The 22,477-nt window shown below is 25.3% G+C and overlaps 1 protein-coding gene and 1 long non-coding RNA gene across 2 annotated transcripts; one reads left to right on the top strand and one right to left on the bottom strand.

Moving 5' to 3' along the window:
* Positions 1-4,830: 4,830 nt before the first annotated feature.
* On the bottom strand, positions 4,831-7,723 carry LOC145954534 (uncharacterized). The gene is made up of 2 exons (XR_014431776.1): positions 6,076-7,723; positions 4,831-5,192 (listed from the first exon to the last, which is right to left on the bottom strand). It is a non-coding gene; the product is annotated as an uncharacterized LOC145954534 (long non-coding RNA).
* An 8,794-nt stretch (positions 7,724-16,517) lies between these two features.
* Positions 16,518-18,733, top strand: E12A11 (PEBP (phosphatidylethanolamine-binding protein) family protein). Its single transcript, XM_020360158.3, has 5 exons — positions 16,518-16,831; positions 16,996-17,057; positions 17,158-17,198; positions 18,203-18,463; positions 18,517-18,733. The coding sequence occupies exons 1-4, from the start codon at positions 16,586-16,588 to the stop codon at positions 18,415-18,417; spliced, it is 564 nt and encodes a 187-aa protein (XP_020215747.1). The 5' UTR covers positions 16,518-16,585; the 3' UTR covers positions 18,418-18,463; positions 18,517-18,733.
* Positions 18,734-22,477: the final 3,744 nt, after the last annotated feature.

Below are 22,477 nucleotides of genomic sequence, written 5' to 3' on the forward strand. Positions count from 1 at the left end.
ACTCTTGATATTTTTTATCTAATTCATTTTTTTATTTATCATATTTATTTATAAATTAAATTTTAATAATTTTTAGAAAATATCAATAATGAAAATAATTTTATGTCACAATATAAATTATTTATTATAAATTTAAAATATATTGTATATATTTAAAAATATTTATTTATATAAATTTTAAATATAATTCATATATTTAAATACAATATTTATTTATTTATAATTTATTATAATAAATATTTAATCATGTTAAAATATTAATTATATATTATGTGTAAAAGTAAGAGTAATATACGTTAGAAATTTATACCCCTACTACCTTATATTCTATCTCGTGTATCCTCAGTATAACAAACTCACCTTCCCCTCCTATACAGTCTCCTCTTCTTGGGCCTTCGAGCACATATGCATCATGGGCCCTTAAAAAATAGGCCCACATTTTAATCCTTCTACTCCCCAAAAGCATGTTTTCACTATGTTAATTCTTTTACGCAATTGAAAGATGACTAGATGGGTGTGTGGATACATAACCAAATTTAAATTTACTATACAATGCAAAATTTTATTAAAAAAAATGTGTCAAAAGTTGAGAAATAGAAAGACTTAACACTAAGAGTGTGAATTTCTACATGAATTTTGGTATAATCCCAATATTATTGTTACAATTTTCTTATATATATATATATATAATTTATTTATTTATTTATTTATTGTGATATAAATGATTGTTAGATTTTGAGGTGTCAACTTTACTAAGATGTCTTCATTTTTTTAATGATGCTTAACACACTAGACCTTTTATTAACAAAAATTCATTATTATAGATCTTTACACTCTCCATGTGTTTTCTATATTTCCTTATAACTTTATGCTAAAGAAATAAATTTGTAAGAGAATGATAGAATAAGAGTCATACTTATCAAAAGAATTTAATTTAGTTGCTAGTATCTATATAAGAATCAAGAAAATTTATTACACTCATATTTTATTTAATTAATTGAGTTAGACTCTCTTAATTAATTTGGTTTAACTTTTTTTGTAATTTATTAGAAATTATTTAATAAGTTTTTTAAAGGAAATACTATTTCATCGTGATTTCAGAAGCAAAATATTGAAAATCTCTACTATGTACATTCACAAATTTATAGTTGATACAAATCTTCGTAGAGTTGACACTATTTCAAATTACAAGATCTTGATTATTGGTCAGTATATGAAATAGTATGATAAAATATTGTATAAGAGTAGCAGTTGTCAAAAAAATTATATAAGAGTAGCATATGATAAAATTTGAAAATATAATAAACTTTAATAATATTTAATGTTTGGTGTACACTAAGATAACAAAAAAAAAAATATTTTTATATTATATGTCTTGTATTTGACATAAACTAATCAAATATAATATAAATTATGTTTAAATAACAAAATTATTATTACATTAAAATTACATTTAATTTTTTAAAATATTTTAAATTAATTGTTTAAATTTTACAAATCATAAAATAATAATTTGAACTATGCTATATAAAGTTATTTTTATTTATGTAGTTACTTTTCTTAAAATTATATATATAAATAAAGCTATACATTTTTTTTCAAAATTATAAATATTATTCAAATACTTATATTTAAAAATTATTTTATAATAATTATTTATTTTAATATTTTAATTAATAATATACTTTAATTTACATGTCAAATTATTATAGTTGTACACAATAAAATTCTAAATACAAGTTTTATATTGCATATATATATATTGCTACAATATAAATATAAATATATATTATATATTATATATTCTATATTATTTAATATATAAATAATATAATATATAACATAATAAATCGAGAGTGGAGGAGAGTGTTTATTATATTTTGTTATTTTCTAGCACGATTTTTTTAAAAGGAAAAAGATGCTAAATTAATAAAATAGAATAAAGATAAAATAGACTTATTATATTTTATTAGTATACCAAATAACTATTCATAATATTTATAATATGATACAGCCATCAATTTAAAATTCTGTTCGACATATTTATTCACTATTGAATCAATAGTGGTTAATGTTAAACTAATGAAAACTCTTCATTACCTCATGGTGTATGTGCTGATGTGGGTCTACAAATTTTTTTTTCATTCAAACTTAGAACATGTATTTTTAATTTTTAAAATATATAAAAATTATTATTTTAATTATTTTATCTAAATATTATTAATAAATTTGTCACATAAAATTTTTATATTAATGTTATTGTCACTGAAATTATTACATTAAATCGACTGATATTAAATAATTGTGTCAATTATATTATTAATAGTTATGAGAGATAAAAAGGAGTGATGGAGAAAAAAAACTGATTCATACACCCAATCAAACTAAATTCATGCAATTTGGTCTTAAAAAGTAGACAATTTATTGTTTCTTTTAAATAAGTAGGTAATATTATTGAAGGATAACATTAAATATTAAAAAATTAATTAATTAAATTATTCAATAATAATAAAATTAAATTAAATTAAAAATATCATCGGGTACCAAAATATAATACAACCTTAGATATAGTATCGACCAAATGCAAGTTACAGTAAATAACATTACATTAACATAACATAATTTATTATACTTTTATTACGTGATTAATTCTTCTATTTTATAATAAGTGTTGTGTAAATAAAAAAAAACTATAACTGTCGTAGTAGTATTTAATGTAATATTAGTTATATTTTTTTATATTTATAACTCTAATAATATTTATTAAAAGATTATTATTACGTTGTATTACTTTTAAAAAGATGAATTTAATAATAAATTAATTTTATTAAAAAATTCATCTATTTATTATTTTTATTTTTATTTTTCTATTATGTCCAAATATTTTATTTAGTATTGGCCGAACTGATAAATGACACAAACACTTTTTATTTTTTCTAACCTTACAACATCTCTTCACAATTGTTTGAAAAACATCATATTAACAATCCTAAAACATTACATTAAATTTCTTTAATTGTTTTAAATATATTAGACTATAATTTCATGTAAGGGAGATTACTATAAATGTTAAAAAATTCGAGTGTCAATGTGATTGCATGAAGTCTCATGTGGTGTCAGTATAATTTATTTAAATATTTTTGTTTACATCTAATAATTTTATTTAAAAAATTATCTTGATACGAATTCTAATTTTAAAAAATTAATTTGCTTTCACTTTAATCATTTTGAAATTTCATTTTTTTCTGCATATGATGCATTTTAATAAAAAAAAATCATAAATATAATAAACAAATACATAATAGTAATCGATAAACAATTATATGAATCGGATAATAAAAAATATATATCAACTTCTGTTAAATGAAATCATTAAAATTGATTATCATTTCCCAATCCGAATGATAAGAAATAAAATAAATAAATAAATAAATTCTATAAATTGTGCATTAAAATTTCAATCTATAGTAAATGTCCTAATATTTAATATATTTTATTAAATAAATAAATGTAAAAAATTTAAGGAAAGATTATGAAGTGCATTTCCAGAATCAAAAGATATTTTTAATTGCAAAATTCTATGTTATTTTGACATTAATAATTTTCAAAATAAATACAGTGAGAATATAATATGTTTCATTTTTTCTTCCAATATTTTTATTTTAGAATTTTCATTAATGCGAATTCTAAACTTTAAAATTATATTTTTATAATTTTGTTTTCATTTTAATTATTTTAAAAGTTTAAAATAAAAAACAGTTCAAATTTTTATTTTTTCATGTGATGCTTTTATTTAGTAAAAATTAAAATTCAAAAATAAAATAAATTTATGCATAATAACCTAATACGAAAAATTAAAAAAAAAAAGAATTTATAAGTTAGGTATTCAAAAAAATATTAAATGTCTTAATATTTAATAAATTTTATTAAATAAATAAAAAAAAAAAGTAAAACTGGTAATTAAAAAGTATGAAGTGCATCTCTAGATTCAGAAGATGTTTTTTATTTTACTTTTTATTAAAAATTGTATTTTATAATGATAATTATTTTCAAAAATAAAAATAAATATAGTGAGAATAAAATATTTTTTCTTTTTTGCATTCAATGTTTTTTTTAAAAGTACCATTAATACTAATTAAAATACTTTTAATTATAAAAATGTTTTATTTCATTTTAATTATTTTAAAATTCAAAATAAAATAAAATAAAAAATAAAAAATTGTGACTTTCATTGTTTTTCGTATGATGTTCCTATTTAATAAAAATTTAAAGTCATAAACATAAACATAATAAATGAATAGATAATAACGAATAAATATTTATTTGAATTGAATAATGTACGAAAAAAAATATATTTATTAATGAACTCATTAAACTTCATTATCTTTTTTCAATATCTAATAATAATTATAGATAAAATATTTTTAAAATTGAGCGTAAATTAATTTTTAATCGTCAGTTTTTAAATATCGTGAATCATGTCCATGCACATAAAAAAAAATAGAAAAAAAATTAAAAAGTTGTGGTTCAAAGTAAAACTGAACTTGATCATTTTAACTAATATTTCATATTTAAATTTTGTGTATAGAAAAAAATATAATTAAAAAGTAAGACCAATATAAAGGTAGTCACTCAATTTCTCTAGCATAGATTAACTATTAAGAAACTCCCGGATATTTTGTACTATTAAAATAGTTATAAAAAAGTTGCATTAAAAACTAAATATTTATTAAATGTTCTAATATTTAATACATTTTATTAAATAAATAAAAAGTAAAAGTGTGACACCCTCTACCCCAACATAAATACAATAGATATAAACCATCTATATATAAATTTTTTCTTAGTCTAATATAAAATAATTATCTCAAGTATCATTGGGTAAAAGATGCACATTCATAATTTTCAACTATAAGTATCAAATTGTCAAGAAATAATAAAATAAAGATTATAGATTAATCCCAGTAAAGGTGGCAGGGCCTCCTAGTTAGAAATTAACTTATAATCTTTTAGAAAAATTATAATATGACAAAAATACACACTTTCAACATAAATAACATAAAAATTACAAAAGAAAAATAATAATAATTTAACAATAAGTCTAGCTAATCCCGATGTCACATCCTATCAGAGCGAAACCCAAACAGAAGCCTAAGCTTCACCACCAACATCCTCAGCCTCATGCTAATTATCTGCATCATAATTTAAATATACACAAAAATGACAAGGGAGTGAGAAACTTCTCACTCAGTTGCAGATATAGAAATAAAAGTTAAATAGCACACACACACGCAATATAATTCACATATATAATCAATCTCACATATATGCTTATGTATAATGATTTTCTTGACTTGACTCACTAATGTATGCATGTGGCGCCATACGGAAGTTCACATATCATCATTGGTGACCCGAAGGCACACCTATACAATTGTCGGTGACCCTAAGGTACACCTATCATTGGTGTTCATACACCTCGTTAGCATATCGTGGGTGACCCAAAGGTACACCTTGTTAGTCGTGGGTATGCGGCCTCAGCGGCACACCTGGAGTAATATGTGCATATGATGCATGTCATACATTCACAGACTCAACCTTTAGCATGTTACACATATCATATTCATATTTCATAATTAAGAATTATTTCAATAATCCAATTTAATAGTCCAATAGTCCAACAGTCCAAACAGTCCAACAGTCCAAACAGTCCAACAGTCCAACAGTCCAACAATCCAACAGTCCAGAGGTTGCTTAGGTATCATATTTTTCAATAATAATATATTAAGATCTTTTAAGTAAAATAGGAAACTTAAAAGGTAATATAAGATAATAAGGAGGCTCAGCCTTCCATTTAAATAATAGATTACAAATTTATAAATACTTAGGAGGCTTAGCCTTCCATTCAAATAACAGATTCTAATATGTAAATAAATAAGATATAAAACAAAACACATCAATAATACATATTCAAAGAAATAAACAACAGGCAAGGGATCGGGAGCCAATCCAACAAACAAACTATTTAACAATTATTCCCACACCCCCAAGCGAGGTTTCCCACTCCCCCCTTACCTGGATAAATAGGAATTTGGGCAGAATCTACTCTCTTTCTCCTTAAACCGGAACCGGAACTAGAGCAGAACCTTCTCTATTCTCCTCCTCTTTTCACAACCTAGGCAGAACCTTCTATCTTATTTTCTCTTTCTATCTCTCTAGAATTCCTTCTCTCTAAACTTTTCTTCTCCCTAGTTATGAATTTTCAAAATCCTTAGGTCCCTATTTATAGAATTTATGAAGTTACTATGCACTATGCACTATTCATTAAAATAATATTATAAGTTACTATGCACTATGCACTATTCATTATTATATTCAAATTAATTATAATTTTGAAACTTCAAACGTCCGCAGCCCCCGAAAACGCAGCCTTTCACTATGCATACATAGTAAAACACTATTCATAAACACGTATACGTAAATAGTAAAATACGTATATGTAAATAGTAAAATACATATACATGAATAGTAAAATACATATACATAAATAGTAAAAATACGTATACGTAAATAGTAAAATACATAAATAAAATACTTATTCACATAATAAATACATAAAAAAATATTTCTTTTCATTGAATAAAATTTGGGATGTTACAATTCTCCCCTCCTTTTAGAAATTTCGTCCCCGAAATTTTTGCAATGGTAAACTCTTCGCATTCTTACTTCTAATTCTTATGCAACATCACTACCTTGTTGATGTACAACTTTTATCAATTTCCTCAAAGGATTTTGCTTAGGGAAAGATCTTGACGAATTTATCCACTTAAACACAAACAAAATCAATTTCTTAAGCGTCTTAGACAAATCTTACACTAGGGTCTATCTATTCACCATCTTACTTCCAAAATGGAGCATCTAAGTGCTACAAGATTCTTAAAAACTTCTAGTATGCTAACCATAAATATACAATTGCTTTACTCCTCTCTTCATCTTAGGTCACAAAATATCTTCTTAAAATTTTGGTACATCTTAGTAGTTTCTGAATGGATACTAAAGATACTCTTATGACCTTCTTCTAGGATTGCTTTATTAAATTCTAGCACACTAGGAATGCACAACTTATCCTTAAATCTCAAAACTCCATCCACTCCAAATTTAAACTCACTCTCCATATCTTAATTCAAGTTCTCTACTTCTCTTTCCATATTAGACCATCACGCTTCCCCTGCGCCACTCTGATACATTTTAGTAACTTCTAAATAAATGTTAAGAGTACTCTTATGTCCTTTCAAGTTTTATAACTAAACATCCAACTGTGTCCTTTCTAATCTTTTGCTTATTTGGGTCACTAATAAAGGATCTAACTCCTAGTTCCTCTAATCTCATCTATTAATCTGATAGTTACTTCCAACATAAATAATTCAATGCTACTAGGGTAATCTTACACATCAAGCATAAGTTTCTAAATTCTGCAATCAAATTCAATCCTTAAATCATCAAAATAATAATTTGGTTATCATTGTAATCCAGATATTTGCCACAACATCAACACCTAAGCATTAGATACACATATCAGATCACTAATTTTACTACTCTATCTACAACCAATTCAAACTCTTCTATGATCAATTCTAAAGATCAGGTACCTAAGCATAATGTACACTCGATATCCATATCAGTTCTCTAGTTTCACCATTTCATCTTCACCCAAGTCATAATCATATCCATCACCTATAGCCTTATAACTTGTTACCAAAATAAATCAACTAATTATGCTCCTATAATTTTCTTCAACAATCCATTCGTTATTCATACTTAATCTCACAATACTAGAAGTAACCTTATAATCCAAACTTAAATTTCTAATTTGAGCCAAAAAGATTCATCTATCTAATCATAATGAAAGATAAAGATTTCCTCAAAACATCAATCACCACAATGGCTTTAGCCAAATAATAAGATCAAAATTTTACTCCTTAAGAAATTTCAACTATTTCTTTTATCTCGTATTCAACCCCTTTGGTCAAAAGATATTTAAGGTTCTTATGATCACTAAATACCTCAACCATAGAATCATATAGTTAGTGTCTCCAAATCTTAGTATAAATGACAAAGTCGCTAACAAGGTTATGGGTAAGGTAATTTCTCTCATGAATTTTCAATTTCTTAGAAACATAAGCTACTATCTTTTCTTCTTGCCACAATATTTTTCCTAAACCTATTTTCAGAGACATATTTATATATCACAATAATCTTACTAAAATCTAGTAATATTAACACTAGTCAATCTTTCCTTAAGAGTTTGAAAACTACTTCCTCAATTGTTATCCCATACTAATGTAACTCCTTTCTAGTCAATTCAATCAAAGGTAATAGTAAGTAATTCAAAGAAGTAAGCAACGAAATGATTTGGGTAGTTAAAAATATACATAGGTTCAAGAATTCCTGATATAGATTATCCTTACGGTTGATTCCAAGGGTAGGCAAGAAACAACCTAGTGAACTGAAACATCTTAATAACCAAAGAAACGAAGGCAAAAGCAATTTTTATAGTAAGAGCAGTTTAAACCATGAACAGCTGTTAAAAAAAATTACTCACTGAATTTTCATATAAACTATCAAACAAGACTCCTGATTTTACTAATTGACTCAAGTATCTCTCACTTAAGCACAACTTAGGTAAATCTTCCTCCGCAAGAAATTTCATGGTCTAAAATACTCACCTCATACAATCCAAATTCATACTTAGACAATCTAGTTTAAATCTATACTCTAATATGATCATCTCACATCCTAAGGTCAAAAACATTTTATTATCGCAACCCTCCACTGATTGATCCATAAAATCATCTATTCTTATTTCTACATACATGTATATCAAATCATATTAGAATACCTTTTTCATAAATATCATTCCTAAGTATGTATGAATTGATCATTGCTTACATCCTATAACATGTACAAGAACCAACTTTTACTACTTTGCATTATATCATTTTAATAGACCTATCAAATACAAAACCTCAAAATATCATATTTAAATCTATTTTTATGCCTAACAACTCAAAATATCATGATAGCATATATCTGCCTGACACACAGAGTTGTATTCATCCAAGTGATTTCAAACCTATCTCAAACGAAAGTTAAGTGAATAAGCTACAACTCTTTATGAAGACATAAGATTTCCAAGAGATCATCTCGTTAGCTAAAGATTCAAATATCACCACTAATAAATTCAGTGCTTACTAAATTTCTAATCACCAAGGCAGTCATAACTTGAAGTTCTAAATTTTTGTTTCATCTTATCCTAGTTCTATTAAAAAGATAATATCTAAAGCCACAAAATACCTCAACTTTTTCCAAATTCACTACTTAATTTCTCATTCAAGTCTCTCCTTACTTTTCTCAATCAAAACAACTCACATGCTACCTAAACCATAAATAATTAACATACCAATAATAACACTTAAGGGAATTAACATCATTTCGATCTCTCACCAAAGAGACAACCACCTTTAGATTCAACCTGCTATAACTATAGATGTCAGAAACTTCACCAATCATAAACTCTTAGTACACTCAATATATCACCTCCCATCCAAGGTTCTAATAATTCGAGTTGGCTAACACTATCATGATTATCATTCCTCTGATTACAAACTAACTTAACAATCTCAAACTCAACAATATCAACACAGGACGAACATCATCATCATAGTACACAACAAACAAGACATAGTCAGAGTACACAACAGAGTCATGATAAGCACATAACACACACGATTGATAAAATCGACTTGCTCTGATACCACTAAATGTGACACCCTCTACCCCAACATAAATACAATAGATATAAACCATCTATATATAAATTTTTTCTTAGTCTAATATAAAATAATTATCTCAAGTATCATTGGGTAAAAGATGCACATTCATAATTTTCAACTATAAGTATCAAATTGTCAAGAAATAATAAAATAAAGATTATAGATTAATCCCAGTAAAGGTGGCAGGGCCTCCTAGTTAGAAATTAACTTATAATCTTTTAGAAAAATTATAATATGACAAAAATTCACACTTTCAACATAAATAACATAAAAATTACAAAAGAAAAATAATAATAATTTAACAATAAGTCTAGCTAATCCCGATGTCACATCCTATCAGAGCGAAACCCAAACAGAAGCCTAAGCTTCACCACCAACATCCTCAGCCTCATGCTAATTATCTGCATCATAATTTAAATATACACAAAAATGACAAGGGAGTGAGAAACTTCTCACTCAGTTGCAGATATAGAAATAAAAGTTAAATAGCACACACACACGCAATATAATTCACATATATAATCAATCTCACATATATGCTTATGTATAATGATTTTCTTGACTTGACTCACTAATGTATGCATGTGGCGCCATACGGAAGTTCACATATCATCATTGGTGACCCGAAGGCACACCTATACAATTGTCGGTGACCCTAAGGTACACCTATCATTGGTGTTCATACACCTCGTTAGCATATCGTGGGTGACCCAAATGTACACCTTGTTAGTCGTGGGTATGCGGCCTCAGCGGCACACCTGGAGTAATATGTGCATATGATGCATGTCATACATTCACAGACTCAACCTTTAGCATGTTACACATATCATATTCATATTTCATAATTAAGAATTATTTCAATAATCCAATTTAATAGTCCAATAGTCCAACAGTCCAAACAGTCCAACAGTCCAAACAGTCCAACAGTCCAACAGTCCAACAATCCAACAGTCCAGAGGTTGCTTAGGTATCATATTTTTCAATAATAATATATTAAGATCTTTTAAGTAAAATAGGAAGCTTAAAAGGTAATATAAGATAATAAGGAGGCTCAGCCTTCCATTTAAATAATAGATTACAAATTTATAAATACTTAGGAGGCTTAGCCTTCCATTCAAATAACAGATTCTAATATGTAAATAAATAAGATATAAAACAAAACACATCAATAATACATATTCAAAGAAATAAACAACAGGCAAGGGATCGGGAGCCAATCCAACAAACAAACTATTTAACAATTATTCCCACACCCCCAAGCGAGGTTTCCCACTCCCCCCTTACCTGGATAAATAGGAATTTGGGCAGAATCTACTCTCTTTCTCCTTAAACCGGAACCGGAACTAGAGCAGAACCTTCTCTATTCTCCTCCTCTTTTCACAACCTAGGCAGAACCTTCTATCTTATTTTCTCTTTCTATCTCTCTAGAATTCCTTCTCTCTAAACTTTTCTTCTCCCTAGTTATGAATTTTCAAAATCCTTAGGTCCCTATTTATAGAATTTATGAAGTTACTATGCACTATGCACTATTCATTAAAATAATATTATAAGTTACTATGCACTATGCACTATTCATTATTATATTCAAATTAATTATAATTTTGAAACTTCAAACGTCCGCAGCCCCCGAAAACGCAGCCTTTCACTATGCATACATAGTAAAACACTATTCATAAACACGTATACGTAAATAGTAAAATACGTATATGTAAATAGTAAAATACATATACATGAATAGTAAAATACATATACATAAATAGTAAAAATACGTATACGTAAATAGTAAAATACATAAATAAAATACTTATTCACATAATAAATACATAAAAAAATATTTCTTTTCATTGAATAAAATTTGGGATGTTACAAAAAGAATCATTTTAAACTTATTTATTTCAAAAAAAAGTCAAAATATTATTTTTTTAATATGATGTTTTTAATTTAATAAAATAAGTTCAATAATATAATTGTTGAAGATCTAATATCGAATAGTGGTTATCCATCAATATTAAACTTCATTGGAAGCTTGAGTAGATAAATCCTTAGCAATTTTATGTTATTTAAGGTCAACTTTATCTTCCTCTACAAAAAAAAATGGTACAGTGTTAAAACAATACACATATAACAATAAATGGTTAAGTGAGTTATTAATGGGTTAGGTTAATGGGAGGTGTAAGGGGGTTAGGTGGATCCACCCCAAGTTCTGCCTAGGTGGGTTGGGTTGAATTTTTAAGCCAATTATGAAGTTTTTAGTTTTTTTTGCCCAACTTAACCCATTTTCAAGGTGGGTCAAGTTAGCCTACAGATCAGAACCCACTTTAACAATTATACTTTTAAGTCAGTTTTATAAAATTAAGTTAGGTTCTTGACTCATTTTCTTAATATAGTATCAAAACATATCATAGTCTATCATAACGAGTGTTGTTGGACTTATCAAGCCATCCACTATTGACCGTTATCGAACCATCTACAAATGTCTTGTCTCGTAAAGTTCACGCTCGAGATATCTAGTCTTAGATGTGAGGGATGTGTATTAGAGATCCCACATCATCTAGAAATAAGATTATTATAGTGTATATGAAATGAGAAACAATCTTCACCTCACAAACTGATTTTATAGGGTAAAGTTAAGCTTTTAACTATTTTCCTACGTGGTATCACAACATATCAAAGTCTATCATAAAGAGTTTTGTTAGGTTTATTGGGTCATCTACTATCGAACCATATGTTCAGTCCTCGCCCTGAGAGGTGTGTGTTAAAAATCTCACATTAACTAGTGAGATGGTCATACTAGTATATATCATTGAAAAATAATTCTCACCTTACAAAATGAATTAAACTCTTAATCTACTTTCTTAACAAAAATAAAGAAAAATGTAACTGTATAATTGAATACTAGCATCATACAATAGTTATAAAGAGTTAGAATTAATAATATACACATATTTTTTAATTCAAACTTTAATTTTGTTGTTTTGTAATTCTTAGAAATAATATATATATATATATAATGATTAAAATTCATCATCTTTCCACGTCTAATATTATCTCTAATCATTTTTATAAGAAACTAGTTACAGATTTTATACTATTACTTGTTTCTTATAAAAATGAACGAATATAGTCCTAAAATTTTCTTAAACATTATATTGATAATAATTTTTAATTAATTAAAAATTTTATTTTTTTTACAATAATAGTACATTGAAATTAAACACAATAAATAAATGTTTAATAACTTAGAAACACACGGTCAAACTCAATAATTAAACTATTTAAATCTCTTTTTGTTTTCTCTTTCTTTTTGCTACAATGAATGTTACATACAATAAGATATAAAAATGTGTCACTATAAATAAATAAATATATATATATATATATAAGTATAAATTTATTTAAAATATAACTACATATAATTTTAGTTATGATTTTGAATGAGATCCAACAGTATACTATGTATATCATTATAACTTATATCTACATTTTTTTAACAATATATCAGCATATATTATATTTATAATATAAGTAAAAATAAATTTTAATGATAAATATTGTGTCATTATAAGATATGTGTTACCACAACACTTAATTACAATAATGAAAGATGAAAATAAACTATTTATAATTAATATATGCATTAAAATACTCTTTATTAAATGTCTTAAATATTACTCACTCTAAACTTAAATATAAAAGAGAAAAAAAATCTCATAAATTGCGGATATATATATATATATATATATATATATATATATTAATTATTTTTATTTCAAATATTTTTCATTCAATTGATATTCTATTTTTAATGTTTTTTTTATACAAAGTTTCAATGATAGTACAAACAAAATATATTTTTTAATTGAGATTAATAAAATTAAATAATATTAACTAAATTCTTTTATTAAGTAAAAATTAAAAATTGTACAATTTATTAAATAAAAATACAAAATTATATATCTTTTTGTGTGTATATAATTTTTCTCAAATATATTAAATGAAAGACAAAAGTTATTAATCCACTTCAAGTAATATTTTTAAAATAAAATAATAATTTTTTTTAAATTTCGAGAGCAATATATATTAAATAAACTCAATCCTTTTAAATGAAACGACTCTACTAGTTATTAATCCTTTTAAAAAAGTAATATATATATATATATATAATAATAATAATAATAATAATAATAATAATAATAATAATAAACAATACTTTTAATAAGTCTCAAATTTTTTTACCAATAATATAGTTTTAACTTAAATATATTTTTAGTTTCTGTAAAATGAAAAAAAAATTATCTTGATCTCAGTAAAATAAATTTATTTGTTTTCATTCTTCTAGAATTTAGAATTGTTATTTTTAACTACTTATTTGCTTGTAAATAATTTAAGTAAACATCTTAAGTGAAAAAAAGTTATTATGTACCAAAAAATATTATTAGGGATAAAAATAATGATTTTAAATTTTAAAGAGATGAAAATTTAAGAAATTACAGAAATTAATAACAAAATTTACTTATTTTACAATGATCAAAAATATTTTACAAGGATAAAAATAATGTTTATAAGTTTTAAAAGAATAAAAAATAAAAAAAATTATAGATCAAAATTAAAACTCACTTATATTATAGAGATTAAAAACATATTTAAATATTTTTTATTTATATAAAAATTATAATGAGAACAATAAGGTTTGAATTTAGGACATTATGTATATGATTACTTATACTCAATAACGCTAAATTAACCATAATAGTTTTTAGCAGTATTTAAAATTGAACCAACCCAGACAAAAAACTTGCAAATTGATAAAAAAAAAATGAAAACTGATGCATAACTGCAAATTAACAATTTGGTTTGATTTTAAAACTTTTAGAATTGCATGATTTTATTTTATTTTTCTAATTGAAATGTGAAATTATTCTAAACTAAATTAAACTACACTTATTTATAATAATATATTTATTTTTCAAATACATAGTAAATTTACACAAAATTGACACATAATATAAAAGGTAGTTTATAAAATTATAAATGACTAAAATGTATTTTTTCTCTCTAAATATTTATTATGATATTTAAAAGGTATTTTATAAAATTGTGAATTACTAAACTGACACTACAACAAAATTTATTTTTAATGACAATTATTTAATGGCAATAATTTAATTGCCACCATATGTAAAAATATTAATGGCTAATATATAATAGTCACTAAAAATATATTTATATTACACTAAAGTTTACTATTAGCGACAATTATTTAGAAAAAACTTAAGTCCCACATTGATTAGAGATAAGATAATTAAATAGTATATAAGTGAGTAATAACTATCACCTTACAAGTTCATTTTATAGGATTAACTCCTAATTTACTATTCTAAATTGGTATCAAATCACTCATTGTTACCAACTTCAATAGTGCTATAAAACAATTAGAGACCAACTTTGACCTTATAAATCTCACATCGCTTAAAAGACAACATAATTAAAAAATAAATTAAAAAATATATAAATAAAAGACAACTCTCATCTTACAAATCTCATATCGAGTAGAGATAAAAAAGTATATAAGTTATGAATTTAGAAAATGAAATTATAGGAATATATAAATTATTTAAAGTAAAGGAGACAACTGAAAAAAATAACTTTTAATAGCCTTTAAAATGACTACTAGAATTGCCACTAAAAAAAATAAGTTTTTCCGACAATTTAGTAGATCTTTACCGGCATTTTATATAAATGCCAGTAATAGTATTAGCGACACTGGATACATCAGCCATTAATTAAATGCTGGTAAAAAAATTATGGCCATTTATATGGCCGCTAAATAATAAGTTAATTGCCACAAAAAACTAGTTTTGGTGTAGTGTGAATCTTAGAATGAAAAATTATAAATTATTTTAAACGTTTTAAAATATTTTTTTTATGTAACAAATTATGTATATTAAAAAAATTATTTAATATGATAACTAATATTATATTAAATTTTTTTTATTAAAATAATAAAATAATAATTAATATTAAATATATTAAATGGTCAAAATATTTTCATATTTTTTATTTAATTTTTAATATATAGTCTTTAAATTTCATAATTCATTCACATTAAATCAAATCAAAATGTACTTAATTTTTTTATTTAATTATAATAAAAAAATCGAACTAAACTAGATATTTATACCAATAATATAATTATAAAAATTCAGAAATTTAAGAATCACTAAAAATAATATAATTTAAGGAAAATAATATATTTCTTTTTATTTGAAGAGCTCATGATAATATCTTTCTGTGACTACTTACATGCATCCAGTCACCTTTTAAAGAGTGATCTCATAAATCATTTATTTATCTCTTTAATGAGAGTTAACTCCACTCAAGAATCTTCCAGGTCATCCGTGACATAGTTTTCACTAGAGACAAATGAAAAAACGAGTAAAAACCGAACCTGTGTGTTCTCTCCTACAGCACAGTCCACCATTGCAACCTGCACCCTAGTTTTCTGATGCAGGCAGTTCCATCATACGGCAAAAGTAACGCCATTTGTCACAAAGACAAAAACGTGTCATCCATTGCATGTCTCTGATTTTGCAATGGTCCATGCATGAAACCCTCTCACAAAACTACAAAATAGGGGTCCCTCATATTTCATCTTGGTTGCATTGTTTTCTCAGGAAAAAACTTCTATATAAACCCTATAGTGGTGAAAGCAAGCACCACCAACTCTTCAGTGCATACTCTCTTTGTTGCTTATGCGCTCTTTCTCTCTCACTCTTTTCTTGTGCATTGCTTCTGTTGCTTTCATGGCTGCTTCCGTTGATCCCCTTGTGGTTGGTCGGGTTATTGGTGATGTGGTGGACATGTTTATCCCTTCAGTGAACATGTCTTTGTACTTTGGCTCCAAGCATGTCACCAATGGCTGTGACATCAAACCCTCCATAGCAATTAGCCCTCCCAAGATCACTCTCACAGGGAATATGGATAACCTTTATACCCTGGTAATTAATTAAGTTATATCATGCTACAATTAAATTATAAATAATGGTTTTTTTTTGTGTGTGTGAAATATAATGTGATTTTCTTCCTCTAAGGGTCATAGATCTCACATGCATGAAGTTTATTTTTACTTCTGTGATTTATTTTTTCTTGAATGTGCATGCAGGTTATGACCGATCCCGATGCACCAAGCCCCAGTGAACCAAGCATGCGGGAGTTGATTCATTGGTTTGTCAATTCTTTTAATTTTTTTGTTATTATTTCTTAGATTTTTACTTCTTTTATTTTAATTAGACTCATTATCTTGTTGTTTGTCCTTAATTTTCAGGATCGTGGTCAACATACCTGGAGGCACCAACCCCACAAGGGGTAGTCAAAATAATCTTTGGATCTGTTTCATACTGTTTTTATTTAACATTTTTCTTGTGATATAACTGTTGCATGCATGTACTTGGTTCAGTTTTTCTTTCTTTTTTGGATTTGATTCTTTTCATGTTTATGATGTTAAATGATTTTCTTATTGTGCCATGAAAAATTAAATTCACGTTTTTTTTTCTTCTTGATTGTGATCTCATGGCACTGAGATCGGCTCCTTCCTCTCTCGATTTCTTTCAAAAACATTTCGACTCAAGTTTAAATCATTTCGACTCAGTTTCAAAAGCATTTCGTCTTAAAGATCCTTAGACTAGACCTGTTAATTTTTGGTAAAAAAAAATAAAATTAACATGCATGTACTTAAGGTCTCGCATGTTTCAGTTTTTTTCTGAATAAATCACAGAATTTCAGGGTTAAGTCACATCCTGGGATGTGCGCCCATTTTCAACCCATCAAATGGTCCTTTCACACCTGTAATCTACCTAAATTTGGATCCAATGTCTTTCATCTCCCACGTGTCCTGCATGTGCCTGCTATGTACACGTGTCACAACCAAAGTCTCCAAAATCTAAAATAGTTATTATCTTAATTTAAAATTTTAAATAAATTAGTTTTTCAAATTTTCACTAATACCATTCTTCAATCAATTAATTGTAGATTTTTCTTATTTGTTTTTCAATTTACCAATGCATGCACCAATTTAGATAACAGGTGTTAGCTAGGTGATCCCCTGTTATTAGATCTTCCCACGTGTCTTCATGTCTTGCATGTCATCATGGTCACTGTTCCAGTTCAGAATTCCACCTCCAATGTGTCAAACATGAAGCATTCCACCTGCTCAAAATTTATTTTTTTTTGAAATTGATTATTTTTTCTCTCTTTTCAATCAGATCTATAATTGTTAAAACATGAACTTAATTTTTTCTGCTTTCAATATGGAACATTTAATTTTGGAAATTAATTATTATTATTATTTTTTTTTTTTTTGTCTTGTGCAGGTAAAGAGATTTTACCCTACTTGGGACCAAAGCCACCGGTAGGGATCCACCGCTTCATCTTTGTTCTGTTTCAGCAAAAGGGACCTTTGGCTGCTGTGGAGCAGCCAACAACTCGTGCGGGTTTCAACACTCGCTACTTCGCCAGCCAATTGGACTTGGGCCTTCCTGTGGCCACTGTCTATTTCAATGCTCAGAAAGAGCCTAAGAGGCGTTGAATCCAAGCATGCATGCGTGCATGCTTCGTTTGTCGAGTAAATCCAAGCAATCTATAATGTCGTGCTTCGTTTGTCGAGTAAATCCAAGCAATCTATAATGCAATCTATAATGTCGAGTGTCGGTTTATGCAATCTATAATGTCTAGTGTCGGTTTATAATAAGAGAGACTTGTATAGTTATATAGCTGCTTAGGGTTAGGGTTTATTTGGTCTCGGGCTGCTTAGGGTTAGGGTTTATTTGGTCTCGGCCATTTCATCTCTGCCTTTGATATCTTTTTTCTATATCTATGTCTCTCCCGTCTTTGGATTTCTCAAATATATCAAAATTTCATCTATGTTAGCCCTTGTGCAATGTTGTAAATGTTCTTTCCATTAATTATATTCATAGGATCATCACACAATTTAACATTAGTTTAATAGCAAAACTAGGTTAATTCTAAAAAAGAAGATTGATCAAAAATAAAATAAAATAAAAACAAAGTTCTCAAATATATATATATATATATATATGAAAGTTAATGTATATTAATTTATATTAGTTCATCATGTTTAACACTACATTAATAGAAAAAAAATAATAAAAAAATAAATAAAAGATTATATTAATTATCAAATATATATAAAACACAAATAAATAATTTATCAAATATGTATGAAAGTTAATATATATTAATTATATTTATTTGTATGGAAGAAAAGATGATATTAAAATAAATAAATAAGCAAAGTTCATATATATATATATATATATATATATATAGTTATTTTATATATTTTTTGTTTTATAAGGATGTATAATTTTTTTTAAAGTGAATCTTCATAGGACTGAAGTGATCTTCAGTCGAGAATTTATATATTTTTTAATTAAAATTAAAAAAAAATCGAGCCTCTTTTTAGTCAAGGAACATGATCTTTAGTTAAACAACATAGAACATTGACTATATTGATTATTAATTATTCTTTTCAGTCAAGAAACATAATTGTTCTTTTTAGTTAAAGAATATAATCTTCAGTTAAGCAACATAGAACATAAATACAGACTATATTAATTGTTAATTGATCTTTTTAGTTAAAGAACATAGAACATAAGTGCCGACTATATTAATAGTTAATTGATAGTTAATTGTTGGTGTTTGAGGGTGCATATATGTGCTTCACCCATCGATTTATTATGTCAGTTTAACCCTACATTAAAAATGATGCAACAAAAATAAATTTATAAGTAAATCAGTTTAACCATTACTAATATGAAAAAAAATACTATCAGTCTAACTCTACATTACAGGAGATAGAACAAAAATAAATTGATTAGTAAATCAGTTTAACCATTACTAATATGAAGAAAAATATGATAAATCAACAATAGATTGATAAGTTTAACCATCAATTTATTATTATATCAGTTTAACCCTATATTGAAGATGATAGAACAAAAATAAATTGATTAGTAAATCAGTTTAACCAAATTACTCATATGATGAAAAATATGATAGAACAACAATAAATCGATAACTTTTGCTAAGCGTATGATTCGCCTCATATAATATACATATTTTTAGTTATTTTAATTGAGATACTGCAAAACATAAAATTTTACATAATATACATAATTTTAGTTGTGGAAAAATGGATATAGTCTAATAATTATATATGAATATGTGAACTGAGAATGAAAAAACTTAATTATACAAAATATAAAATGTTGAATTTTTAAGGTATTTATAATAATTAAAGATATTTATTATGATCAATAATTACAAGATTGAATCTCATAACAAGAAAAATAATATTAAGAAATTTAAAATTATAATTATTTTTACTCAGATTATTTGATTAACTGGAAAATTATATTTGTACGTAGAATTTTTATGAAAAAAATTGTGAAAGATAAAAAATAAAAATAAAAAAGAGAGAAAATTTAGATAGACAATTATAAAAAAAAGATTTAAAAATTATTGTAAATATATATATATATATATATATATATATATATATATTATAAAATAAAATCATGATAGAGATTATCAAAATTGATTTCTCAACACTTTTTCTAGTTACAGCATAAGATATCCCAATAAAACTAGTCATACTATTGTGTTGGAAGGATGAACCTGATTCAACTTTGATTCAAGACTGAACAAGGATCACAAGAACTAGATGTCGCAACCATGATTTAGCTCCTTTTAAATAAAGTAGTGCACTTCAGAGGATAAAATACACATATAATTATTAATTATTGATGATTATAATAAAATCAAATATATATAATAAAATTTAAAATTTATTATAATATTTATAATTAATTTTTTAATCAATAATCATTATTACATATTATTTTTTAAAGTGAAATCAATCTCTTCACTGTAGAAAAGTAAAATCTCACAACAATTCTGAAAATAATTGATTTCACGGTAGAGGAGTAAAATCTAACAACAATTCTCATAATAATTGATATCATAATAATCAAGTTTTCAAGATGCAAGTTCTGATGAAAATAAAATTTAATCACTGAATAGCAAGCATGAATTTTTCCTTTCAAAGGATTATTTTTGTTATATTTCTGGAACCAAGGGTGTTTGTACCCACTGTCATATATGTTAAGATTTTGTTGACTCATTAGGTAACTTATATAAGACTGTCTACATGTAGGATTGGCCATAAGAAGTTACCTGTAAGTCTTCGAATAATTTATAAAAACTTGATTACAATCATACGATGAAAGTGATAAACATTTCTATACTAACTTTATGCATATGTAAGTTTGGAGTATAACTTAATAGAACACTTTAAATTCATCATCATTTGCTCAAAAGCTAAAAAAAAAAAAATATATAAGAAGAATAATTGAATATGTTTGGACTATAGAACAATTTGTTTTATATTTTATTTTCTCTTTTTAAAAGAGAAGATGAGTCAAACAAGATAAAATACATTTTGGAATGAAAAATTTAGCATTTTTAAAATTCTAGTATTTTTTTTAAGAAAAAAAGACAAGTGAAAGTCAAAGAATGAATGATCACATTGAAACAAGCATGTTGAAATGACTAAAAATAAAAAATAACTCATTTATCTTTATTTTTCACTCACATCCTTTGCACATACTCGCACATCTACCACACATACTCATCTATCTTACTGATCACATCTTTAATAAATAATTGATTCTTTCTTTTCTTAACAGACTCTAACCGAGATGAACATGTAAAAGAGATGACCTCATAGTCCCCATAAAAAGTTTATCTATTATTTTGTGAATATAAATTATATTTTAGTATAAAATTATTTTTAAAAAATATATTTAATTGAGAAAAATCATGAAATTTTTTTATTGAACAATATTATGAAATTACATTATTATTTAAAATTAAATATTTAAATAATTATAAATGAAGAAAAAAATTTGACTCCCATTTTAAGTGTTTGGATTTCATTCCTAAATTAAATATAATAGAAATTTAGTGAAATATAAACTATTTTTATTTTATTGTAACAATATTTTTTTTCTACAAACAGTCAAACATATTTATAATATATAAGTTAATAATACAATTCAATTCAATTTCACATTTCTCTCGTTATCTTTTATTTTTATTAGTTATAAAACTTATTTTCTTTTATTTTTCTTGAGACTCCTAATTATTTATCTCTCGTTTTTCAAACAAATGATTGCAGGAGTTCTAAATGAATGAAGCTTATTCCCTTTCAAAATTTTAGTAACAATAATTATAGATATTTTGATTTGCACTGAGATTCTTTGACTTGCATGAACTGTAAATTAATTACACCTCATATTAGAAGCAGAGTAAACTTTCAAGATTCTAGAAAAATAATAATCATATTCATTTTGTAAAATACACTTTGAGAATATGGAACTACCAATTGTAATTCAGTAGCTGTATTAAAAATGGTAGTACTTAATAAAGGAATAAAAAATATATGATATGATGGAAGTTAATGAATACAACTTTTGACTATTGTGATTGAGTTATAATAAAGGAAATCAGACTATAGTGTATTGAAATAGTTTATTTTGTATTAAAATCTGTTTATAATTAAGTTT

This window comes from Cajanus cajan, chromosome 2, assembly GCF_000230855.2.
Source record: "Cajanus cajan strain Asha chromosome 2, NIPB_CcT2T_4, whole genome shotgun sequence".
Lineage (NCBI taxonomy): Eukaryota > Viridiplantae > Streptophyta > Magnoliopsida > Fabales > Fabaceae > Cajanus > Cajanus cajan.

What these genes read in the sequence shown, in the direction of transcription:
- E12A11 (XM_020360158.3), top strand. Translation starts at nt 16,586, where the DNA reads ATGCGCTCTTTCTCTCTCACTCTTTTCTTGTGCATTGCTTCTGTTGCT. An exon ending in TGGATAACCTTTATACCCTG is followed by an intron (nt 16,832 to 16,995) that starts GTAATTAATTAA and finishes ATGTGCATGCAG; the next exon opens with GTTATGACCGATCCCGATGC. An exon ending in AGGCACCAACCCCACAAGGG is followed by an intron (nt 17,199 to 18,202) that starts GTAGTCAAAATA and finishes TGTCTTGTGCAG; the next exon opens with GTAAAGAGATTTTACCCTAC.